The sequence below is a fragment of the Abramis brama genome, assembly GCF_963993115.1.
Source record: "Abramis brama genome assembly, chromosome: 10".
NCBI lineage: Eukaryota > Metazoa > Chordata > Actinopteri > Cypriniformes > Leuciscidae > Abramis > Abramis brama.
Genome location: NC_139972.1, coordinates 14,963,039 through 14,990,059, shown reverse-complemented (window position 1 = coordinate 14,990,059; position 27,021 = coordinate 14,963,039). Strand labels below are relative to the sequence as shown.

At 39.8% G+C, this 27,021-nt stretch overlaps 1 protein-coding gene across 3 annotated transcripts; it reads left to right on the top strand.

Annotated features, from left to right (window-relative positions):
* The first annotated feature begins 291 nt into the window (after nt 1-291).
* On the top strand, nt 292-26,840 carry LOC311091001 (bridge-like lipid transfer protein family member 2). 3 transcript variants are annotated; one of them, XM_084126698.1, is made up of 41 exons: nt 355-394; nt 464-564; nt 1,093-1,220; nt 1,328-1,454; nt 1,674-1,723; nt 1,803-1,944; nt 2,455-2,573; nt 3,576-3,636; nt 3,751-3,955; nt 5,337-5,460; nt 5,540-5,664; nt 5,782-5,849; nt 5,961-6,097; nt 6,194-6,312; nt 7,415-7,602; nt 7,715-7,979; nt 8,116-8,321; nt 12,163-13,201; nt 14,281-14,472; nt 14,558-14,760; nt 14,836-14,954; nt 15,043-15,266; nt 15,715-15,905; nt 16,028-16,127; nt 16,213-16,412; nt 16,607-16,904; nt 17,069-17,226; nt 17,310-17,516; nt 17,610-17,709; nt 19,124-19,306; nt 19,398-19,519; nt 19,604-19,759; nt 19,895-20,016; nt 20,118-20,298; nt 20,439-20,525; nt 23,030-23,140; nt 23,243-23,378; nt 24,192-24,313; nt 24,403-24,504; nt 25,330-25,464; nt 25,578-26,840. In XM_084126698.1, the coding sequence occupies exons 3-41, from the start codon at nt 1,153-1,155 to the stop codon at nt 25,761-25,763; spliced, it is 6,678 nt and encodes a 2,225-aa protein (XP_083982824.1). In that variant the 5' UTR covers nt 355-394; nt 464-564; nt 1,093-1,152; the 3' UTR covers nt 25,764-26,840. The 3 variants fall into 3 exon arrangements, with proteins under 3 accessions (XP_083982825.1, XP_083982823.1, XP_083982824.1); XM_084126699.1 differs by having other exon boundaries at nt 292-564; nt 3,751-3,940; XM_084126697.1 differs by having other exon boundaries at nt 292-564.
* Nucleotides 26,841-27,021: the final 181 nt, after the last annotated feature.

The window sequence follows — 27,021 nt, the reverse complement described above, 5'->3', positions numbered from 1 at the left end:
ACTGTTCAAATACTAACAACAAACTGCTTCGGTCTAACACACCCGTTGAGAGCCCATGGTGTAGCTCACCTGTGGTCAGGTGACACCCTCTGGATAAGGATGACAGTCAGCTGACTGTCCAACTTGTAAAACTGACAATTTACACACTTTTATTAGTTAAAAGACAAGAATTTAAGTATTGCGTACTTATAAAGATGGTAAGACTTATCAAACGTTTGTGGCTCTTTAGTAAAAAATAACTTTTTATTATTTTCTGTGCTCTTCTCGTGGGCTTTTATTATGAAAAAAACCCTCTTAATATTTCAGCTTTCACACTTGAAATAAGTATTGCAAGTGGAAAGCCCATCACTTCAATTCTAAACCAAAATGAAACCTGCTTTATCAGCCTTAAACCGTATGTATTTGTAATTATGTGTGTTTTAAGAGGCATATAAACATGATTAGCATGTCCGTTTGTTGACAGAAGGCTGTCATGATCCCGTTGCTCGCTAGCCTAGCATGAGACGGAGGGGCGGTGTAACTTACACGTAAAGATCCATAGGTCTGCATTACAAACCATTTCAGGTGGGTAACCCGACTTAAACGCTGCTAATTACATCGAACACCTTAACTACGAAGTTAAATAATTCTTGGTTGGATTGTTTTGCCTGTTTACTTGCTTATGCTTGCATTGCCAGATCCGCCCAAAAGCTGTTTGCAATGCCAGAGTGGCACAACACTGAGACTGACGATCAAATAATTACATTGTGTTGAGAATAAAACTCAACATAATATTCATTTTATATTGTTTATTGCATAAAACTCTCAGTTTGCCTTTGTGAAATGGTGATTAATGCAATGCATTCTGGTTCTGTGTCAGTATCCAGCCAGATGTTTTTAACTTGTGATATTTTAAATACCTAATATTTTAGAAGACACTGAATATATAACAGAACTTTTAAGAGGAGTTCATATTGGTAAATGCACTTATTTGGTTTCTTAATTCTTAAACTTTCATCATTTTTTCCCCTGTTCAGTTTATCATATTAACTATACCACTAACAAGTCTTGGAGATAATTCTAGAGGAATTAACATTGGTGTCTGTTTGACAGGTGGTCTGGAGTCAGCGTGCCATGATTGTAGGCTAAATGTGAAGAAACATCTGCAGCACAATGTCTGCCCTGCTGATTGCCATCTCAGTGTTTCTCATCCTGGCAGTTGTATTAATTTCACTCTTTAGGTAAGAAACCAGCATACGTGAATGAATACGTCAACTTACAAAAGTAAAATGAGTTGCAAATGATACATTAGAACCTATTAAATACTCTCCTCTTCATGTTTTATTAGATGGTTTGCCTGCAGTTTGGCTGTTCGTTTTTTCCACAATGTCCTGAATGCTGATCTCAAGATCAAGTCTGTGGGTCTGTTCTCGGTGCGAGGAATCAGTGTTCAGTTTCAGCCTCAACACACTCTGGTTGGTTTGGTTTCTGCATCAATAAAACATTGACAACAGCTGTCAATCATGTGACAAGGCATGTAGTAGATTGTGCAACAGGTTTTCATCTTGATATTGTCTTAGAAATTTGCATATCAAACGTGATACAGTAGGATTTATAGGGTTAAGAGCTGCAACTGCTTTGATGTTTTATGTTTTCTGGCTCTATAAATACTTTTTCACTTTTGTGTTTTGCAGGAAATTGACAGGATATGGATTTCTTGTAAAATAGTTAACCCGGACTTGCCGTAAGTATAGTAATGAGATGCAGCTAGAATGTATATTGTCTGTTGATAATCGTATTTCATTGTGTTTTATTTCTTACAGGAGGTTCTTGGCAGTGTGTGTGGGTGATGCCCGGCTCCGCTTCGACCTGCTGGAGCCCTTTAGGCCCCGGGCTTCCAAAAGCAATGAAGAGAATACTAAAAAACTTGCTCTCAGTCCCTCTACTCTGCATTTTTTCTCTCAGGTGATCAACATTTAGAACTTGAGTTTCATTTAGAGTTCTGGAGTGTTTCAGTTTCAATACAAGTTAAGCGTGCTAATGATTACCACAGAAGATAATTTCATATCGTTCTGCAGAAAAGAAAATTATAATAATGCACTTGCAATGGAAGTAAATGCTGCAAGATATTGCACTGGGATAAAAGTTTAGGTACAGGCTGTTGATCAACACAAGACTCAAACATACTTCTAAAAAATCGCTTACTAAGTTGGTCCAATGCTCTATTTAAAAATATCAACACAAGATTTTAACATTATACTTGTTAACATATAAAATTGTTTACTAAGTTGGTCTGTGCAAAATTATATCCAACCTTTTATTTCCTGGACACACATTTTCATTTAAAAGTGTTCATGTAAGTGCTTTTAAAACCTTCAGAATGCCTTTCTTTATGGGCTTCTATTGAAAGTGTGTTACTGTAAATGTGATTTTTGTATACAGTTCATTTAAAGTTTCCAGTTGTCTGTTTTGTAGCTGCTGTCGTTCCACATCGACTCCATAAATGTGATGGTGTTGAATCTGGCCCTGCCTGAGTCACTCTGGCACATGACGTCCTCTGCCATCACTTTGCTGCTGGATCATCAAAGTAAAAGGTGAGTAACCTCTGAAAAGGAGAACTGCTGCTCTTTATAAAGACCTTTGCATGGTGGTGTTACTTCTAGCTGTGTGCATCGTGGGTTGAGCTCAGGGCTGGCTAGATGGGATGCACTGATATTAAAATTTTAAAACCAATAAGCCGGTAACTATTTTCATGTTGGGGCCGATATATATGAATAACAAATGGCCATGAATGAAGAATAAATGGCCAATATTAAAATACTTTATCTAAATAAATAAAAATAAATAAATAAAATCAGTCATGTTAAAAGCTACAAGTAAATTTAGGCATCACAAATATTATAATGTGCAGTATGGAAAATGGGACATTTAAGTGTTATTCAGTTATCAGTGTCTTTTAAAGATTAACTGTGAGCGTTAGATGACGGCAACAGAAAACCAATTACTGTACATCTATGCCAAAACAATATATGCCATCTTTTACAAACAAAATAAATAATAACATTGAATGCAATGCATTATATCCAATACATTGGCTAAATATGTGTAACAATAAAGGCATCTATAATAAACAAGGAGGCAGGTAATTGCATTTTCTTGATATTATACAACAAAACCATGATACATTTTTTCTGGATTCTTTCCTAAAGAGGAAGTTCAAAAGAACCGCGTTTATTTAAAATAGGAATATTTTGTAACAATGTCTTAACTGTCACTTTTGATCAATTTAATGTGTCCTTGTTGTATTAAACTATTCTTTAAAATAAATCTTTCTAACCCCAAACTTTTGAATGGTAGTGTAATCTAAATGTAGAAATAGGGAACATTAACATGTACTATTAAATATCCAATTTGATTTTCCTATTTTCTTTTTATCCAATATCATCCAATAACCAGTCATTATATTGTGCATCTCTATTCAATTTCCCACAAGGATCAAGCCACAAACTTGCACCGTTTTGCCCCTTAGCAAAGCATTTAAAGAAACAGGTTACCCAAACGCCCACTAAAATTACAACTTCTTGATATGTTGTTAGGTTGGCCTGGGATTTCTCAGTGGGACAACTTAGCAGTAAAGTTCTGAAGAGCAGCAGACTGGTATGTACACCACATATACTGTTCATGTGTTTAGGTTTTACTTAACTATGTTGTGTACAAAACACATAATTGGGTTACAAGGTGATAACAGAGTGCCTGTTCTCTCATTAACAGGACACTTGTCTGGCTGAGGTGTCCCTGAGTCTGGTCCTTAATGGTGATGTGAGTCTGCCTGATCTCAGGCCAGGCCGTCTGGGACTGTGTGTCAGAACTCTGCTGGCTGAACTTCACGAGGGTCTGTTCCTCAGCCAGTTACCCAAACTTCCAGGATCTGCTCCAGCTCAATGCACCAGTCAAACTGCAGGTTTGACCAAACCAGGTTTTAAATTTGGGATACACACATTAAATTAGGGCTGCACAATTAATCATTATTCAGCCAAAGTCGTGATATGGCTTAGTGCGAATATCAAAGTTTCAGAGTGAAGTTTTCAGTGTTTTCAGTGTCTCAAAGCAGCTTGATTCACTGTAAATTCTGCTCCGTATGAACTCCATCTCTGCATCTGCTCTGAGTTTGGGACATTTATAACATGCTTTTGGGAACACAACATGCGCCAACCGTCTTTCCAAACTTGTAATTAGGAGAATTGCTTATGAACCGGCTGTTGTCAACAAAAAAGAAAATGTATGGGCTCCCTGCGGTTTTCCAAAATAAAACTTTGATCATAACATTTGGAAATGAAGAAATGAAGACCGCCATCTAGTAGTTTTGTAGTTTTACAGTTGCTCTGCTAAATTATGTATATTTTTACAGTGAAATATTAGTGCACGAACTCCATCGCACACCTGTAAGTGATAGGTGCGTTGGATAATGAGGCCAGATAGGACTATCTTAACTTGCAATTTAATTTTTATTAATGTACAATAAAAACATTAATAAATTTTTTTAATGTTTAATAAAATTAAATTGCAAGTTAAGATAGTGTGCGGGAGTTCCTTATATATTGTAACAGTGAAATATTATATTTAATGTGTCTATTTAGTAATATTGATTATAATTTTTTATTTATATAGTCATACTGATACAGAAGCATTTTTTGGCCAAATTGTGCAGCCCTCCAAACACTCACAGCAAACCTGGAGCACAACACTCACACACGCACACATTTTAAACTGCAATCAGAATTTTTTATAAAAAAAATTGCAGTTAGGATTTCCTTAAATTGTGCATCCCTAATTTACATACATAGTTTTTATAAATATTTAGATTTTTATTTTGTATTTAGTAATATTATTTTCATATTTTGTTCAAAATTTGTTGTGTATTATTTATTTTAATATGTTAATATATAGTTTTTATTAATTTTTAGTTCAGTTTCCGTTATTTTAGTGCTTCATGTTAAACTAAACAAAAATTAGAAATGTAGCCATGCAAGTAGGTGAATTCAAACTAGTTAAAGTTTTTAGATTTTAGTTTATTTCAGTTCAAGTCTTTTTTATGGTTTTAGTTTTAGCTTGCTTTCACACTGGCAGGTTAGTTTGAAACGGGACGAGTATGAAAAATTGGTATTGTGAAAGCTGTCATGCGGACCCCGTTTTTGATGAAGGGTTCGATAGAATCAAGTTGAGTGTGAAACCAGACCAACGCTCGGACTCGGACCGCAGCAAACGTGCCCAGTGTTAAAGATCCCTTAGTTAACTATAATAACCCTGCTGTAAATTCAACTCTGTTAAAGCTTTTATAATTTTTACGTCTCTTGAAGATGATGAAGAGGACTCTTACATTCAAACGGAAGCAATTGAGGGGCTTCACAAACTGGTTCCACAGAAGGTCAATGTGGATTTTGAAAACACTAATATCACACTCTCCATGCACAGTCAGAAGAGGTAAGCTGTGCTGTTAGAGGCATTGGGATTAATCTTAAATGATGTTTTTGTGCTCTAACAAACTATGTTTGATTCTCAGACACTTGAACTGGACTTTGAAGTCTTTGAAGGTGGGTTATGATCGTGATGATGAACAGCTTCCTCTGAAGAGTTTCACCCCTGAGCTCAGTTTCCCACAGAGTCGCCTGGAGCTTCTGCTGGAGGGTGGGTGTAGGACTCAAGAACACACTCTTTATCACTACTATTATTGATTATACTTAAGGTTAGGAATATGAACAAAACCTTAACCATAAATATTGTGGGTGACTGGGTGTTTTTCAGATGGCCTTCTTCTGTCACAAAGTAGACAGAGGATTTTATGTTTAAACACTCTCAGAACCATACTGCAGGTGAGTTGTTTTGTTGCTTGCATGAATTCTCTATCCAAATCAAAGCATTTGTCTTTTTTGTGTGATAAATGCTTCTTTTATTATTGTTTCTGTCTTCACTCCTCACTTAAGGTGACATCGGTTGACATCTCTAGCACGGTCACCATCAACACTTGTATCATCCACTACCGTCATCAAGAGTTCTCCCATTGGCTGGACATGTTGTCATGGGACCAGCTCTCGCACAAAAAAACGACTCGTAAAAAAAGGTATTAATCCTCCACTTGCTTGGCTGAGCGTCATAGATTTGGCTGTGATAGAGGTCTTGTTTATTGTTCTTACATAAGTGTCCTTTTGTCTCCCAGGCGTTTCCCTCAGCTGGATGCTCCCGTGTTGATAAGCTCCTCCGTGTCCAATGTCAATGTGTCCGTGCAGTTAGGAGATACGCCACCCTTTGCTTTGGGCTTCATCTCAGCCAATGCTGGTAAATAGCAAAGTGTGGCTACTGAATGCTGTTAAGCACAATGGACAGTTGGCTTAGTTTGGTTGTTGACTCGCCTTCCTCAACAACAGCAAACAACAGCAGGTTTTGTTCTCTGTCAGACATAAATTAGTATTTTCACTCTGAAAAAAAAAATATATAGCTTAGCTGCATCCAAGAATTTTTTATGAAGACATATATTCTGAAGATTTTGAAGAGCACAGTTTCAAAATGTCACTGATCTGCCCAACAGAATCACATTGATTTTGTCGATTAGTTACATTTTAAGCCAATAATATAATTAGCCCTTTATGTTATTACCAATGCATAATTTATAATGTAATGTTAATATTATTTATATAATTAAGATACGTTCTTGCTTAAAAATATTAATAATATAATTTATATTAATGTAATATTTTGTAATTACATAATTTGATTATTGTATAATTATTAAATTATTATGATAAATTATAGTGATTATAGTATATTAATGATAGCTAGAAGGTTAAGAGAACATAGACATAGAAGCTGGAATGGTGTAAAGAAAGAAAAAAGGTTTAATGTTTAATATTGGACACAAAAGGTCATGTGAACAACCTCATTTAAAAAAAAATCAGATTTGAGCTGAAAATCTGAATTGCCACTTTGGCTTGTGGTGTGAATGTACTGTAGACAGAGTTATTTTAGTATTATTATATACTATTATAGTATTTATTATTTTAATTAGCTTTTATTTTTGTATTTTCAGTTTTAATTTTAGTTTTAGGTTTTACTAATTTTGTTATGTGCTATTTTAAAATATTTCTATTTAGCTTTCATTTGTTTATTTCTGTATTTTAGTACTTCCTCTTAAATTTATTTTATTTCAGTTAGTTGCCGAGGCAGCATTTAGTTTAAATGCATCTAAATATTTATATTTTATTTTATTTCAGCTATATTTCAGTTTACCAAAACTATTTTAGTAGTTTTAGTTTTCGATAACAAACACTGACTGTAGCCTAAAAAAAACAAGGTCTAAATTCTTATTTCAAAATGAATGGCAAAATAAAAAATGTAGTGCATAACTGTTGTGAGGTGTGACTGACTGTGGTGTGCCTCACAGAACTGCAGCACTTGTTGGACTCAGAAGAGGATGACGGAAAGAGTCTGACTGTGACTGAGAAAGCCTCTCTGTCCCTGGATCATTTCTGGTGGCGTGTGGGCCAGGGCTCCCATATCCAGCAGGCTCCTCACCCGTCTGGGAAACATGTCTGGGGGGAAGCCCTTATTCTAGACTGCCTCACACTGCAGGTAAAATCAGCATGTATTTATCTAGTAAGTTGTCGTTCATTATGCAGGACGGACTATATTCTGAAATAATGTCCATTTGGCTGTGCATGATCCCTTCTTAATTTGTTCACAGGGCAGTTATAGTAAGCAGAGGACCGTGAACTCCAACCCTTGTAGGAGTGTTTGTATGGAGTCCAATCTGAAAGGCCTGCAGCTGGAAGTGTCCGAGACTTGCACTCTGTGTCTGTCTCGTCTGTTCTCCGTTCTTAAACTGGACAAAGCAGAACATTTCTCCTTACATTCCCCTCTTGAAAAGCCTCCAACCTGCCCACCACAACTCTTTAAGTTTAAACTCAGTCTTGAGGATGTAAACACATTCACACTCTCCAATGTTGCAGGTAGGAAGTAAAAGAAGCCCTTAAAATACCAGTTGCACTCTGATTCTTTTCAAAATATTTTTTTTTGCATTACATTTTTTATGCATGTTAGCTTGTTCCAGTATGTGAGGGTTTGTTTTTCTGAATTGCACTAAAGGGGCTGTTGCAGTGAGGGTGGACACAGTGGTGGCTGAAGGATCGGGGGAGAACTCAAGTGTGTCTGTCCAGGGTGTTTCTCTGGCTGTGGTGAAGGCCATCACTGAGAGTATGGAGCCCTGCTGCCCAGCCGCCCAAACTCCCAACCCCATCCTGACCCTAACCACGTTCACTGTCTCCTACCACATCAGCACCCGCAGTCTGGAGGTACTACACTGCTCCTACACACAGCTGTCATGACCTCAATCACATAGGATCAGTTATATCATAACCACTAGTTCTCAGAAGTGATTGCAGTGACTGCATGAAAACGCATTCATAGTGTCACATTTATTTATTTATTCAAAAACAGTTCATAGCAATTGAAACCCATTTAAAACTATAGTGGGGTCCTAAACTTTTGAGACCACACTGAAAATCTGGGATTGGACTGCACGTTTTGCTACAAACATGTCAAAATGGGGCCTCATTTTTAATTATGTCATCTGTTATGGTGGCATTGTGAGTGATAATTTGTGATCTAAATACTTAGAGGGGGAACAGCTATTTGTACTATACAAATAAATATACCTCTCTCATTCGACATAAATCCTAATGTGTGTGTTTTGCATGCTTGACATAGCCTAGAAATCTAGACGCATCCTAGCGGCAGCAAAATGTATTTCGCAGCCAGGGGGGTCTAGCAACTCTCAATAGACCTTCTAGGTGCAAAAACCTAAATTGGGTCAGGCCAATCACGTCGTGTATAGAGTAGGCGGGGGCGGGCTTAACATATGACGACAGAGTTGCGACGGCTGCCACTTGAAAACAAAGAATGGCAGCTGCTGATGGAGAACAACGGTCTTTCGAATCGGCTTTGGCCGCGACTCTGGAGGACTTGGAGTTAAGTTTTTCTTTGAGAAAAGAGCAAAGATCGGCACTTAAGTCATTCTTTAAAAAAGGAAGATGTGTTCGTCGTTTTGCCGGCCAGATATGGCAAAAGTTGAATCTATCAACTAAGCTCCGCTGTTGGGAAAACGCTCTGGTTGGTTGAAGCGCTGTCCTATTGCGTGCAGAGGGAATTTGAAAGACAGCCGTTTATCCCGCCCCTCGGATTAAACCGCGTCTATGGTGAGTTTCCAGACCTAACATCTTGATGTAGGTCTGGCTTGCCAGGCTATGCTTGACAATAACTGCATTATAGAAGTCATTTGGACTATAAGTCGCAGCACATATCCAATGATAAAAAAAAATACTAAAATATGGTATTTTTTTTAAATTCATGTGCCCTTGTAATCTTTAATAAAAAAAACATTAACTTAAAGTAACAACATGTAACTTTTCAACCTTCATAATATATTTCCAAGACCCTTGTGATAGTACATCGACTTACAATAGGTTGAATGAGACGTCTGCCAGAGCCTGACGGGGTCTGTATCGCTTTTACTGGCACTATGTAACTTCAGGGTGCGGGTAGTAACCAGCGCTCAAAAAGAACTACAAAATTCGACTGCTTTACGGCATACGTCACTTCCTCAAATGTGGCCAACCAGCGCGTTTGTTTTCGTACGTCTGTTTTCGTCATGGCTGAAGCAGCAGCGAAACGTAAGAAGTCCAAGGTTTTGTCGGAGTAGAGTCGGAAGAGGAAAAGGGAGAGTGATAAACTGAAAGGCAGGACGAGGATCAATATTGGTCGAGCGTTTGCTCGCTGGCGTTAGCTTATGGAGGAGGAGAGTTACCAGACCGATGCTGACTTGGCCGTCATGCTGTTGAACTAGTAAGTAACTGTAAATTGCTTGCATACTATCTTTAGTTTTTCTAATCTGTTGTCTGCCTGGCTACGTTACGGAAACTATCTGGTCCTCCATTTATTTATCTTCATGAATCAGCTAGTAGATAAGCGAATTATCAATCTGGTAACGTTAGCTAGTAAACACTAACATGGTAGTTTTAGATGGTTAGGATGCTATCGCTATCATTCTCGTTCAGATTTGAGCATTGCAATCGACATGCAAATCGCAAATGTTTGAGTTAAAATGTTTAGTCTACTAAACATGTATAAATTATGAAAGGGGGAAGATTAATAATATTATCATTGCCCATATGAAAAAAACCTGCATGCTTCATATACAGTAACCGTAAATCATTTTACGACAGCGGTAATGGACAATTCCGCTTCCAACCTGTAGGGCGACCGCAGAGGAAAAGTTCCATGTTGTTGCTTTAATCTCCCCCTCGCAATGACATCTCTTCTCGAGGACATGACAATAATTCCTAGGGGTGTAACGATATTCGAACCGAACCGAAAAACCGCGATACAACAGCCACGGTTCGAACCGCGATACTCTCATGTCGAACCGAACGCGCCCCGCCCCCTGCTGCCCCGGCCCAACTCTCACATCACTTTGTCACAAAACTATTTTTTTCTTCCTTGACATTTGATTAAATAGTTATTAATGAGTACACTTTTAACAACTAATAAGAGCTGTAGTTTTACTAAATATTATTTACTAAATAAAATGCATGTCACGTGATTTGGGTGATCGATCACGCTCGGGAGTTTACATACGCACTTCAGGATGGCAACTCCGCGGCATATTGAGATTGAAGACCCTCCGGTCACAACCACTGACTGATACAACAGCAGCAGTGCTGATCACGACACTTGAGAATGATCACCGACACCGTCATCATCCAATATGATGACATATCACAGCTTTTTTTAATCATCGTTTTGAGACAAATCCTTGTTTGATTTGCGAACATAATCCTCTGCCGTCTGGTCGCTTCCGCTTCAAGCCGGACTCGTCTCGCGCTAACGGTAATTCTCACTGTCCACGTTTTGATTTCGGCAAATCAATTTTGGCGAATGCAAACAACGTGATTATTGTTCATGAGTCTAACATCCAGCCACGCAAGAAAACATGAAATCTACCTGAGGGAATAATATGCTCGCAAAATATTTCTGATTATTATTAATGTTTAAAACTGTTTTGTTTTTTCCCCCAGGATTCTTTGAAGAATGTAAAGATCATAATAGATTTATTTGAAATAGAAAGCTTGTGTAACACTATAATTTACTGTCACTTTTGATTAGCCTAATGCATCCTTGCTGAATAAAAGTAGGCAATTACTTTATTTAATTTCTTTCCCAAAAAAAATTCTCTTACTAACCTCAAACTTTTGAACTGTAGGCCTATGTATAATGTTAAAAAAGCTTTCTATTTCAGATAAATGCTGTTATTTTGAATGGTGGTTTGTTTGTAATGTGACATTTTGTTTGTATGACATTAAAATTATTTTTAGAATTAAATTGTACATAAATAGGTTAAGCAATACAAATGTGTTTGTCTGATAACCTTTTAAACATATACTTAACTACAGTTTGCAGACACTGAAATGATGTACATTGTGCGATACAGTACACATATTTTGAGTGTCCCTCGTTTTCCTATAAAGAACCACGATTGTCCCGCATTTTCCTTTTCTGAAGTTGGCAACCCTACTCAGGTGTGCAGTTTATTTCTGACTAGTCAGTGGAGACATTTATTTCATTTTAGTTAACTCAGGTGTGCTAACTGCTCTAAAGAAAACGTGAAGCCACTGTATAAAGTTAAGTTAATAAAGTTAAAGTTAATAAGTTAGATTATTGTTGTTGTTGTTGTTTTTATTAAGTTAAAAGTGAATCTAGTGTTATTATTGCTGGTGCCCTGCCATGAACCCTGCCCCCACAGCAAACAGAACCGAACCGAACCGAACCGTGGCTCCAAAACCGTGATATGAACCGAACCGTGGCATTGGTGTATCGTTACACCCCTAATAATTCCTCCCCTCCAGCAATCTGTCACTCATGAGATCGCAGCAATTAGAAAACGGCCATGATCCAGTCAATTCCCAAAGGAGAAATCAAGTCCCACCCTACTTAAAAAAAAAAAAAACAATTATCATTCGCGAACCCGTTTCACTCAGATATACGTCACAATAAGGAAGAAAAGATGTTCGTAATTTCTGTTTCATGCCAACTTTAACCACAGCTTGATTTCATTTCCTCCCATCTTTATTTGATCAGGTGCAGAGTGAAAATGCTTTAATAGTGCAGTGGACCCCATCGGATCACATGTTTCTGTATCAGCACATCACAGAGAGCCAAAGCTATTGGAAGGCTCTGTCTGCATCTCTAAGCCTAAGACAAAAGGATGAAACAGAGTCTGCAGCCTCTTCCTCTGGCATGTTAGTGTGTGTAGAGCTGGCAAGCACTCAGTTTACCGCCCATGTGGCCGAGAAGAACTTCATCATCTTCAGTGCAGAAGCACTGTCGCTTTCCAAACGCCCTGGAGCTGTGCTGATGAAGACTCCTCACCTGGTGTTCAACTTTGATGGCAATGATATCTTCTCCTTTTCTGGTGCAGAGGTGCAGATGCTGGATGACCTCGAGGTGATGCAACAGCACAGATCTCAATTCCCTTTCCTCCAAACATCTCACAATCGCACCTGGCTCTTCACTGCACCCAGCCTTGCCATTGAGTTCCCTTATCAGTACAACTTCTCAGACACTTTCGACAAGGCCATCAGCGTGCAGAAGTGGCTGAAGACCCTACACAGAGGTGCCGCCCCGCCAGCAGAGCCTTGTAGCCTACCTCCGGACCTGCTGATCCGCATCAACCAGTTCTCCTTCGTGTTCCTGGACGACGTCTTTGAGATCAAACTGCGTGACAATTACGAGCTAATGAAGGACGAAAGCAAGGAAAGTGCCAAGCGCCTGCAGCTGCTGGACAAGAAGGTGGCTGACCTACGCAAACAGCACGGCGAGCTCCTGCCGGCCCGTAAGATTGAGGAGCTCTACACCTCCCTTGAACGAAAGCACATTGAGATCTATATTCAGAGATCTAAGAGGCTGTACGCCAACACACCCATGCGCAAGTCCTTGCTCACCTGGACGGTGTCGGAGTTCGAGCTGGTGGCACTTGCGGATCAGTCGTTGCACGGTCCCGAGCGGATCCGAGAGCAGCTGAGGGACATCGATGGCATCAGCCCTTTCCCTAGAGAGGGTCTGCAGCTGGTTGTCCAGTGGTGCCGTGCTTTTAAATTCAAGCTTAATGCATTTCTGGGTAAGTCAAGCATGCTTCAATATAGGAGTGTCCAATCCTGCCCCTGGAAGGCCAATGTCCGGCAGAGTTTAGCTCCACATTCCCACAGCACACCTGTCCTGTAGCTCAAACAGTAGAGCATAGAACCAGCAACTCCACAGTCATGAGTTCAATATCCAGGTTATGCATGAAATGATCAAATACAGTGTAATTCACTTAAGCGTCTACCAAATGCATAAATTGAAATGCACCTCAAAGTGTCTAGTAATCCGGAAGACCTGAATTAGCTGGTTCAGGGGTGTTTAATTGGGGTTGGAGCTAAACTTTACAGGACAGTGGCACTTGAGAAGCAGAATTTAAACACCCCAATGTTAATACGTAATGTAATGAATGATGCTTGCTTTGCTATTTTGTGAATATCTACTGTCAGTTATCTGACACATCTGTTCAAAACACAGTGAAATACCTACCTAGACATCATTTTAAGTTAATAGATTGTGCTAATGCTACACTAAGAAGACTTGCTTTCACCAAAATCTGAAGCAGCATGGGATGAATCCTTTGTAGAGAAGGCAATACCAGAATGTTATTTTTGTATTACTTATATATACTAGTTTATATTAATATTTTTAATTGGCTATTATTTTAATATTTCTGGGGTTTTTTAGATGCATTTTTAGTTTATTTATTTATTTATATTATTATTTATTTATTTCAATTCTGTTCGAAATTTTAGTTGCTTCAACTTAAAATTTCAGTTATTGCCAAGAAAACATTTGACACATATATATATATATATATATATATATATATATATTATTTTTTATTTTTTATTTATTTAAATCTAATATTTATATTTAATCTTATTTCATCTTTATAATAGTTTGGTGGGAAAAAAAGTCATCCAAGATGGCCAACAAAAGAAATGGCAGAAAAGTGTTGATAAAATCGCTTTGGATTAATTTTAGAATTTACTATTTTACCTCATTTTGTGTCCCAACTCTATTGAAATCAACTGTGAGTGTTAATACAGGATTCTGTTCTCAGACGATTATAATGGTCCATGATAGCTAGCATGCTCCTTTTCCTCTGTGGTTCAGTGCGGATCCGGGACTACCCTCGATACCTGTTTGAGATCAGAGAGTGGGCTCTGTCGGGACGCTTGATGGGCACCGAGCAGGATGGGCAGCTGAGAGCAAAGCGCAAACAGGTTGTCCAGCTCGGCCAGCCATGGGGTGATGTGACCGTTTACAGGAATATGCCACCACTGAAGTTCTACTACGATGTCCATTGTGAGTCACAACACCCTGTTGATCTTGTAAGTCTGTAATGTGGTGGCACAACAATAATACTCAACTGGTCTATTTCTTTGTACAGCAAATATATCCCTCTACACCATTGTGTGGGGGCCATGCTGGGATCCTGCTTGGACGCTGATTGGCCAGGCTGTTGATTTACTGACCAAACCTACAGCTGACCCGTCCCCTCTACTGACCTGGTGGGATAAAAGCAGACTTCTTCTGCATGGCCGCTGGGTAATGGACATCGAACAGGCCAACCTGCACCAGCTCGCTACTGAGGTACTAACACATTCCCAGGCTCCTTCCTAAAAACCCCTCACATCTTGTGTTGACTATAATGTTTAATTTGTGTAGGACCCTTACAACACTACAGAGAACCTGCACTGGGAGTGGTGCAAGCTAAACTTTGACTGGAATCCTGGGCAGTTTGTCTTCAAGGGTGACCTGGACGTCAACGTTAGAACAGCCTCCAAGTACATGACTAGTAGTTGCATTGCATTAAAATGTGACTTGTGTTTTAATTTGTGATGATTTAACGGTGTCTGGTCTGTTTCTATACAGGTATGATGATATCTGCTTCTTGCATCTCCCAAGCCTATGTATGACCCTTGACTTCCAATGGCTATGCCATGGTAATCCACATGACCACCATGCCGTAATGCTCTGTGCTGCTGAGAACGTTGCGGATGTCGCCTCAGTCCAGCCACATGACTCCTACAGGGCCTTCCGTTCTGAAAACCTCAACCTCTCCAACACCATGGACCTCGACCAGCACTGTGGCAAAAGTTAGAACTATAGACTTTTTTTTTTTTTTTTTACACAAATGCTGATCAATACTGGAATACACTACACAACCTTTAAAATCAGAACAGATTTTAAAACACTAGGCGTTAGACACTTGCCAACTTTGTAAATGGTTGCAGAGAAAACTAATTCTTGCAGAAACACGTGACAAATGTAAACAATGTGTTCTAAAATCTGCACAAAATATCAAACATGTTTGATTTCTATCGCATCAAAGGAATCAAAACCAAAATCAAAAAAAAAATCTGAGCCTGTGCCCATCATACACTACATGATTTTTTTTTTTTTTACAAATCTGTCAACTCCAACTGCGATCTGCAGACTGGTTCTGACTTCCGGCAACACGTCGATTGCTCTGATTTTCAGTCTGGATATCAGCCTTAAAGGTCATTTCAACTTTGGTTTTAAATTGTGTATATTTTCTCCCAGAGCTCTGTCAGCCCAGAATCCTCCTCTACAGCAGCACCCTGCGCTGGATGCAGAACTTCTGGGCCACCTGGACCAGTGTGTCCCGGCCCATCTGCAGAGGCAAGCTCTTCCAAAGCCTCAGACCCTCCCGCAGGAAGCTCGGACAGCACTACAAACAGATATCCTACACGGCGTCTTTCCCACAGCTACAGGTAAAACACCGGCTTCAGTCACACAATACTTTGTCTATCTGTCTTCTTATTCAAAGGATTTGAATCTTTTGTCATTTTGGAAAGATTAAACGGGTTAAACCTATATTAATGCTCCTGTGCAGGTCCATTACTGGGCATCATTTGCTCAGCAGAGAGGCATTCAGGTGGAGTGCAGTAAAGGTCATGTCTTCACCAGAGGAGCACAGAGGCTCATCCCACAGGGTGAGAGAACAAACAGCCTTCAGTCAATCTCTCTGCTTAACACACCCTGTTGAAATGTTCTGCTGAAACGATCCTTGTTTCACAGCTGGCACTGTGATGAGGCGACTGATCTCCGAGTGGAACGTTACTCAGATGGTGAGCGAGCTCTCTCTGGTCACCGTGCACCTCATGGCCTCCACTTGGGACGAGACTGCCGACCACCAGATCAACGCCCAGGTGAAGAAGACCCACCTGCTCAGCCTGTCCTCGCTCAGCTACCAGAGACAGAGCAACCGCATCGAGGAGGTGATGTGCTTCTCTTACATTATCATTTATCTACAGGAAATAATATTTCACTATGTATTATATTATATAAAATATCACTCAGAAGTTTTCCCAGATGAAGTTTGTGGCAAAAATTTCTCCTCAATGTAAGTAGGCCTTTATTGACAGACTAATTTCACTGATATTAATCTATTTCACTGCTTAAATTGTCTCAGGAGGTGAACTCAAAAGATGAGACCAATGCTTCATACACGCACAAGTTGTGTTTAGTGGACTTGCGGGCCTCTTGGACCACCACCAATAGGAACATTGCCTTTGGGTTGTATGACGGCTATAAGAAAGCAGCTGTGCTGAAGAGGAACCTCTCCACCGAGGCTCTGAAGGGTCTGCGAATCGACACCCAGGTGCAGATGAAAAAGCTAAAACGCTCCATGTCCAGCTACTCCTCAAACACTGCTCCCACTACACCAGTCATCACCACAACCACCCGCCCAGAGAAAAGTCAGAATGAAGGTAGTCTCTTCTTTAGACTGTCAGCCCAAAAATCTGGTGCATATTGTAGCTCATTTGTGAGGTTTTATTATTCCCGACTAACAAATAAGTTTTGAAACTGGCGAGTCCTCAGTCTACATAGGCTTTCTTTAACCCAGTTGATCTGTTTCTGTGATCCTTTTTAGGAACCTCCATGCTGCAGAAGCTTATCGAGGAGACTGATAAGTTTGTGGTCTTCTCCGAAGAGGACGCCGGAGTGAGTGACCAGCTCTGTGGAATTGCTGCATGCCAAACCGATGACGTTTACAACCGCAACTGGTTCATAGAGCTCGTCAACTGTCAGGTATGAATTCTAAGAGCAGTAACCTATAGTGCAAGATACTGTTTTAGAAGATCTAAACATCTTCCCATGTGCACTGTGTTTAGATGATGTTGCGAGGCACAGAGACTGCCGGCTGTGTGCTGGTATCTGCCGCCAAGGCACAACTATTGCAATGTGAACACCATCCCGCTTGGTACAGCGACACACTCAAGCAGAAGACCACCTGGACGTGCCTGCTGGATGGTATGCAGTATTTCGCCACCATGGAGCAAAACCCCTCTGAACAAGAAGACTGGCAGCTGTGGCTGGAGGTGAGTTCAGAAGTCCAGATATCACTCTAATTCAATTTATGACTGACAAAGCATTGCCTTACATCAGTCAAATCATATTTTGTGGACCTACAGGTGAAGAACATTGAGGAGCACAGGCAGAGGAACCTGGATTCAGTGCAGGAGCTGATGGAGAGTGGCCAGGCTGTTGGAGGCATGGTCAGCACCACCACAGGTGTGCCATTTTAAAGTGCCCATATCATGTTCATATTAAGTTAATAATTATATTTTTGGACTGCACACATCAAAACACATAATTTTTTCTCATACTGTAAACTGCTGCACAACCTTTTTTCACCCTCAGCCTGAAATGCTCTGTTTTGGTTCTGTTCTCTTTAAAGTCAGCCTTTCCGAAGAATCGATTGTTTAGAGTGTGTGTTTTATATGTAACAGCCCTTACCATAATCATGTTTTAGCTCCATGAGCAGCTCTAAACAGTATTATACATATATGGTAACTATTTTGTCAATATTGGAAGTCCATACAATGTTTTTTGTTTGTTTTTTTGCCCTTGCAATGAAAAAAAGAAAAGAAAAAAAAACTTACAAATCACCTCCCAAACTGTTATTTGACAGCGGGCCAAAGAAGCCAGTGGGTGGCCGTTATGCAAATGTATAACATAGGGATGACAAGGAAATAATGGCAGGGGTACAAACATTTGGTTTGGACTTTGTAACTTTGCAGCTTGTTTACATGCACTAACATCTATATTACACACCAAAGCAGGGGTCTCTAACCCTGCTCCTTGAGGGCTACCATGCAGCAGAGTTTAGCTTCAACCCTAACCAAACACACCTGAACCAGCTAATCAAAGTTGTATAACAGGTAAGTGTGCTGGAGCAGGGTTGGAATTGAAGTCTGCAGTAAGGTAGCCCTCCAGAAGCAGGGTTGGCTACCCCTGCTCTAAAGGAGAGGTAAACTCAAAAAAGTATAATAGTTGCCCTTTAATTCATAGTCCCTTTAGTTCATAGCTGCATTTAACTCTTGGGGTGGACCACCTCATAGTGCCCTAACAACTGTTTAAAATACCCTGGCAACTGGCATAGCAGATTAACATAGCAGCTTGTTAGATAACACTCAGAAAACCCAAAAACCCTTTAAAGCAAGTCACTCAATAGCCATTTTGGTAATGCCCCCTGGACTTTCATTCCTAAAGCTGCCATTTTAGCCATAAAAAATGGCACACTTCATGCGCACTTCCAGCTTTATGGACTTACAAAGGCCGCCACATACCCTTGTCTGTTAACTCCACAAGAACACAAGGTCTCATCTTAGACTTCAGGAGGTTGCTCACGAGGGCCCCCTTTGCGTTCACTATGTGCACATCTGCCAAGCCTGTATTGAAATGAGCTCCACAGCAGATTTCTACCTGACTATTAAAGCGGCATTGCATAACAAAAGTGTGGACTTGGAGGAAGACAATGAGGGCTTTGGATTTCATTTGGGTCAGGACCATTGAGAGTAACGATTTCTCCCATTCATTTTCCTACAAGTGGGCCATCTCTCATCCTTGGGGTGGTGGCTTTTGCATGTCCAATCAGCAGCCTCAGTCTAGTGTTTTTTAACTATTTCCTTTGGCTCTGATTTAGACTGGAACCAGCCGTCCCAGGTGCAGGAGACCCAGCAGGTCCAGCGTATCATCTCTCGCTGTAGCTGTCGCATGTACTACATCGGGTACAGCCACGACATTGACCCTGAACTGGCCACCTCCATCAAACCACCAGAGATCAGTGACCGCCATGAGAAGGAAGACCTTTTAAAGAAACAGGCTGGTATGTGACCTCAAGCGAAACAGGAACTGGCTTAAGATTCTGTAAGTTGTTTAGTCAGAGCTATATTATTGTTTTGTTCTGGTCATATCAGGTGCGGTCGACACCTTCACCCTCATCCACAATGACTTGGAGATTTCCACCAATCCAGTGCAGTACTCCATGATCCTGGACATAGTCAATAACCTGCTGCTCCATGTGGAACCCCGACGCAAGGTTCGGATTGTCTGTAATTGTCTGAAAACCAATTTTGGAACGAGTTGTTTTGTGCTGATTGGCTAAATCTTTTGCTTTATTTAGGAGCACAGCGAGAGGAAGCAGCGTGTGCGTTTCCAGCTGGAGATCTCCAGCAACCCTGAGGAACAGCGTAGCAGTATCTTGCACCTTCAGGAAGCAGTACGTCAGCATTTGGCTCAGATCCGGTGCCTGGAGAAACAGATCTACTCCAACATGAGGGTTAGTGCACATCTGCGTTCTAGTGTGTTCAGTTCACGAGAAGCATGAGCCATCCGCATAGCTTTCCATTTGAGATCATATCCTCCAAACTACTCTGAGGTTCATGCATAAGACCTTTGATCTGACTCCATACAGTCCCAGTCAGAGGAGTTCAGAGGAGACGAGCTGTCAGACATCAACCTGCGCCTGCAGAATCAGCTCAACCAAGAGAAGACAGACATGCAGATGAAGAGTGAGGAACTCAATATCCTCATCCGGTTGGTCACCATTACAATTCTAGCAATTGATCATTCAATAGCAATATTAGATTAAAATGTTTTGATGTATCAAAGTCCCTCTATATAAATCTCCCTCTCAGGTGTTTTAAGGACTTCCAACTGCAAAGGGCAAACAAACTGGAGCTGCGGAAACCCCCAGAAGACGTTAGCGTTGTACGTCGTACTGAGATCTACTTTGCTCAGGCCCGCTGGTGTCTCACGGAAGAAGATGGACAGTTGGGGATTGCTGAGCTTGAACTGCAGAGGTTCATGTACAGCAAGGTATGTCTGCAAGGACTCACAATTTAGAGATTTTGGTTGAAGTTGCTGAATGTTCTTTGCTAATCATTGGTAAAATGTTAGCTATGTATGTGACTGCATGATTGGCTACAGATCTCTGAAAGGGATGTTCTCTTCCACAGTTGAATAAGTCTGATGACACAGCAGAGCATCTCCTGGAATTGGGCTGGTTCACAATGAATAACCTGCTTCCCAATGCTGTGTACAAGGTACAGCTGCTTAATGATTCCCACTGGATGTCCAAGAGGGCTTAGTTGAAAAATGAGAATAACATGACATTATTTCAGATGTGTCGTTGAATATCTGCTGTTATTGATCTCTAAGTTCTGTAAATGTTTCTGTGTTTTTTGACACGCATAAATACAGTTTGAACTGAAGCCTGCATAGATAGGGGCTCTGCACATTTTTATTTGGTGCCATTTTTTATGGAGGGAGCAGGACGGTCTACTAACTGTCCAACAGTCAACTAGTCGATCAGTTGGAGGTCAACTAAACAATTAATTATCATTTTAGCTCTAATATTAAAGGTATCATGCTAACAGTATTCTAGTTTGACTACCCTCTCCCCTGACGGTAACATAATTTATTAGTTGTCTAACAACCAACTAGTCAATTAGAGGTCAACTAGACAATTAGTTAAAGATTAGTTAACATTTTAGCTGTAATATTTAAGATATTATGTTAGCTGTATTCTAGTTTGACTACTAGTAGACTTTTCGACTGTCCTGTCCCCTGACTGTCACCTAGTTTATTAGTTGTCCAACAACCAACTAGTCAATTAGTCCACTTTTTTTTTTTTATCTAGAGCATTTTATCACTAATATTCGGTTGCATGTAACATTGAGATTATTTGTCATATTAATTATTGTTAGAGAATTTTAGAGACATTTAATGACAATTATTGTTGATGAGAGCAATGTTCCTGATATTATAATCCACTATAACAGTGCCGATACTGTACATCCTTAAGAAACATGTTGGATCTGTGTTTTGTTGGGGTGTGACGATAACCTTAGCTCACGAGACCATACATTATATTGGGTTCACGAGACTATTTTAACTATTTTTAAGAAATCTTCAGTGACAAAATATATGACTGGAAAAATAGTCTTTTATTCGACTGAAAGTCACAAAATGCAAAACAATGCAGGTGCATTTTGAAATGTTATAACTAATCTAGGGCTGTCGCTTATGATTATTTTGGTATTCAAGTAATTGGTCAATTATTTTGTCAATTAATCGAGTAATCTGATGGGGTTTTTTTTTTTTGTGGTAATAAAACTAGACCTAAGTGAACAATTGCCTTTTAAAATGACAAAAGTAAGAAAAAGTACTTATATAATAACAATGAGGCCACAATAATTGGTTCAAATAAAGTATCAAAAGCTAGTAATCATATGGTTTTACTGAACAACACAGTTAAAATACATAATGTAATCATTCAACTTATATACATCATGTATTATAATAAATGCCTGCAGAGGGCGCCAATGCCATGATTGTTGTTGTTTCACTTTACAGCATGATCCAATCCTTGTTTAATTGGCCAAACAACATTTAATTAAAATGTTCGGTAACACTTTAGTTTAGGGTCCAAATATCACTATTAACTAGTTGCTTATTAGCATGCATATTACTAGGATATTAGCTGTTTATTAGTACTATGAAGCACATATTAATGCCTTATTCTGCATGACCATATTCTATATCCCTTAATCATGCCCAATACCTAAACTTAACAACTACCATAACTAATAACAAGCAGTAATTAGGAGTTTATTAAGGCAAAAGTCATAGTTTAATAGTGAGAATTGTACCCTAATCTAAAGTGTGACCAAATGCCCATTTATCTTTAATATTTGTTCATTTCTTTATGATAGAGACTCTACAGCCACTGTAATTTCTTGAGCAAGAACATGTGGACATTAAATATGCATTTTGAAATTGCAATGAACAATTCACATATTTAAAAACATATTGATGTATTCTCCTGTGTTGGCGTAGATTTACTGACAGTATTTGAAAGCTAAGACTTTTTCATATCAAAATGAACATGCTCCGTCCTGTCTATTGGCGCGTTGTCCATGTCAAAGTTTTTTGCGTCAATTGCGAGAGTCTCACACTGAATGCGTGAGAGATAGCACTGTAAAAGGTCAACTCGCGAGACAGCTGTTCACCTCGACGAGAAATATCGTCACATTTTAATATCGCGAGATCTCGTGGCACAAGATCTAGTCACACCCCTGTTGTTTTGTAAACGACTCATTCAGACAACCCGCGACAAGTTCATTTTAGCATTGTACACATCTCTTCTATTTGTTAATCTTTTAACTCTGCTTGGTTTCTCTTGTGCAGCATGTAAGGGTATGTATGGAGTGGGTAAAATCCTATGTTTGTTAGTCCAACACCTTCATCCTCATCCAGACGTGCCTGCTCAGAGAGTTTTACGTTCCTGTTTGGACAAAATTCACCTGCATTCTCCCTTATAGTTTGATATTCCAGGCTAATGGCATTGCCTTCCACTGTTACATCGTTTGTCTTTTTATTTTATATTTTTACATTCGTCCAGACATTTTCGGTTGGCTTTGACCGGCAGGATATGTAACCATGTCCATGTTTTCCTTTGTTTCATGGTGTGCATCTAAACACATACAACTACTTCAGTCAAGTGGGGACTGTGTAAGTGTAATTGTGCTAATCTTCTGTGTTGTAGGTGGTTCTGCGTCCTCAGAGCTCCTGCCAATCAGGACGCCAGCTTGCCCTACGCATCTTCAGTAAGGTCCGCCCCCCGGTTGGAGGGATTTCCGTCAAAGAGCACTTTGAGGTCACTACCATGAAATCCAGTGCTGTTTACATCATAACACTGGAGGATCTTAATCACACATATAGCTGTCCTCTTCTTTCTGAAAAATGTTTTCATTTGTAGGTAAATGTGGTACCACTCACCATTCAGCTCATGTACCAGTTCTTCAAGAGGATGATGGGTTTTTTCTTCCCCGGAAGAAATGTGGAAGAAGAGGAAGTTGGGGATGAGGAAGACAAGTTCAGACTGGTTACCACAGGTTTGTGAACTTTTCGTTCTTGCCATGAGCATATGTTGTGACACTCAACAATGTTCACCTATATCATATGCATATATCTTGAAAAAAAATCTAATTCATTAGAATTCATTTGTAAGTACAAGAACTGGAGGGAAAAAAACAGTTCCTCTTGGAAAGCCGTATTTAAGTCACTGTTCTACGCCTTTCTGTTCCTGGTGAACTGATACACTCTTTTTCTTTACATTCCTGTTTTAACCACTCTCTGCACTCGCTGTACTGACATCATCAGTAGCTTGCCCCATGCCGATCAATATCAGTTTACATCGATCCTTTTTCCTCCATTTCTCCCCCCCCCCCTCCCCCCCCCCCCCCTGTACTCCTGTGAGGGTATTAGATTGCTGTCTGCTGATGTTATGCCACACTGATGGCCCATTCTTGGCTATTAAAAGCTCATTGCTCATTTGACATTGAAGTGTTTTGTATCTGATATTGCTTCAGGGTGACTTTCGTGCGCATTGTGTGGAGTTGTGGGAGGGGCCGATCACACAGAACATGTTTTTTCCATTCCACTACACTTCTTTTCCGTTATTTTTCAATGTAAATACCCACGGCTAGACAGACCTGTTTGACCGTTGCTAGCATCTCTTTTGCAGCGTCTCATACGTGACATGGCGTTCTAAAAGTGTGGAGCTCAAGTTAAAAGAAGTTAATCTTTTAAATAAAACTAGACCTTGCGCCTTTTTTTGTTCCACTGACCTGTGTCCTGTGTTCTTAACAGCAAAAACATGTTTTGTGCGAAACGGCCCTAAGGCTTATTTTCTTCTTGAATCACAGGTGTCGTGAAACCCAGGCAGCTCTCTGAAGACTCCATAGGAGGGCTTGGACCCGGTAAAGGGGTCACGCAAGGGTTAAATCGAACTGCTGGAGTCAGGAGGTCTTTTCGCAAAGTACCTGAGGTATTTTTATTTTAATGAGATGACAGTTAAAGTGTCTACTTATGAACGATATTTAAGTTATCTAACCTCTAAATCTCTCCCCCATTCAGCATCCTGTTGATGACATTGATAAGATGAAAGAGAGAGCAGCCATGAATAATTCTTTCATCTACATCAAGATTCCTCAGGTTCCCCTCTGCGTTAGTTACAAGGTTGGTCCTGGCTATTGTTATAATGTTTTTAAAAGACTTCTTAAAAGGTTAGTTCACCCAAAAATGAAACTTCTGTCATTAATTACTCACCCTCATGTCATTCCAAACCTGTAAGACTTTCGTTCATCTTCGGAACACAAATGAACATATTTTCAATGAAATCTGAGAGATTTCTGTTCCTCCATTGATAGCCTACGCAACTACTACTTTGACGCTTCAAAAAGTTCATAAAGAGATTGTAAAACTCATCCATATCTATAATCCAGCAGTTGAGTACAAATTTTCTGAATCAGTGTTCACTCACAAGGAGCTCAAAAGGTTTTGCAAACTAACTATTGAACGCAAAAGCATTGACATATTTTTCCTCCCATCTCAATTTTTTTTTCCCCCACCACCACATCCCTTTAGGGGCTCCGTACAAACGTGCTGCGTAACACACGAGAATGAACCTCATTGGATCTCACACTTCAAGCAATCATGCTTGAGCTTCAGTTTACCACAACTGATGTGTGAGTTGATAAATGTTTATATGTGAATAAAAGCCTAAATTCAAACTGTTCCGATCGTGTGAATCGTGGAAACCGATAAGAATCGGAATCGATGAGCGAAATCCGAATCGCTAAAATTCAAACGATGCCCAAATTTTCTTTAGCATTACATGATCTTTCAGAAATCATTCTAATATGCTGATTTGGTACTTGCAAATGCATTTTTTTTCTGATTCTTTTTTTTTTTTTTTGTTAAATAGAAAAAGGAACAGCATTGTTAATATTCAATTCACATTCCCTAGAGTGACTATGCGTTTCTCTTGTGGTGTATCTGTAGGGAGAGAAGAGCAGTGTAGACTGGAAGGATCTGAACCTGGTTCTGCCCTGTTTGGAGTATCACAACAACACCTGGACCTGGCTGGACTTCGCGATGGCTGTGAAGAGAGACAGTCGTAAGGCTCTGGTCGCACAGGTAATCCCTCTCAAACACCTCCGTCCCAAACTCAACGTTTAAATGCAGTACATATGAGAGTGTAGTTGTAGTAGAGTTCAAATTCCGTTTTACTTCCGTCCCAAAATAAACAGATGATAAAGGAGAAGCTACGGTTGAAACCAGCCTCAGGCTCCGAGTCTCGAGGTAAAGCTGCAGATGGGAAAGCAGACAGCAGCCTCCAGCAGCAGGTGGAGGACGAGAAGGCAAGACTTTTGATCGGCTTCAGCTCCGCCGACAGGAGCTCCAGCAAAAAGAGCATCTTCAGTCGCCGCAAGTGAAGCTGCTCCACGTAGGTGCTGGTCTTGAAGAAGCGCTGCTGTACCTTACCGAGTCCCCGTCAGTGGGAAAAGGGTGGGAACTATGATAAACAAATCAAGTCCGACTCCGAGGTTCCTCTCATCTTCACCAGTGGTGCCTTTAAACGTCCGCGCTGGGTGCGGACACGAAAACCAGCGCCATGGTCAAGCCATGACTGCTGGCAATGAGAAGATGAGATTGTCATTCTACTGTCTAATATGAGTGCTGTACACCTAACATTGGTTTTATGTGCTCCTGTTGTGCCATAAATCATTTCAACATGTTTAAATTATCTACATACAGGATTAAAACTATCTTTATTAAGTAAGATAACATCCTCGCGGCTCAAGACTGTGTCCCACAATTCAACGGTTTATCTTTCCGTTATCTCTATTTTGTGTTTTGAGCCTTGTAACGCCTCTCCTGCTGGATCAGGAGACACTTGTGTTTGTTGGGCAGAATCTTGAGCCACGCGGACGAGCAAGAAGAATCTGAAATTCACATATACTGGAAACCCATATTAGCCCACTATTAGTGAAATAGCCAAAAAATCACGAATTTGTCCCCATTTGAGCTCAAGATTAAATTGTACTTGACATTAGTTTGTTGACCACTGTTTTACTGTATTAACTACATAGTGCAATATAAAAGCAAATGGACTGAGGATCTTCTGCTTGTAGAGCAGTTGGGTTTTCGGACGTTATGGGAAGCATCTTGTTTTATGCCATTTTTGCAGCCTCTCTGATTAATACTGTGTAATTTTAACACTATGGCACTTTTTACACAAAGTATTTTCTGATATTTTTGTATCTGTGGTTATCTTCTGTATCTTCAGATGCTGCTGATTTTTGCTTGTCAGCTTCAAAAGTGAAATCTTATTTCAGCTTGAATGTTTAAAAATGAGCACTATATTTAGGTTTTCTTCCCCCCACTGTGTCAGGCAATGATTCTTGTATTGTTCTTTGTACAAATAATGGGAGGTATTAAATGTCACTGAGCATGTAAATTAATATTTGTCAATAAAATAAAAGCAGGCCCCAATGAGCTCTTCAAACTTATTTTAAACCATTCGTTTCTGGATTGTTAGGAATTATTTAAAGCTTTGATGTAAAAATGTGTATTATATTATTTAAGTAATCAATAATCTGTTATAATAAGGATACATCAATATTATTCTCAATTATTATTAAATTATATTATATAATTTCTCAAACTGAGACTGAATTGAAGTAAACAGAA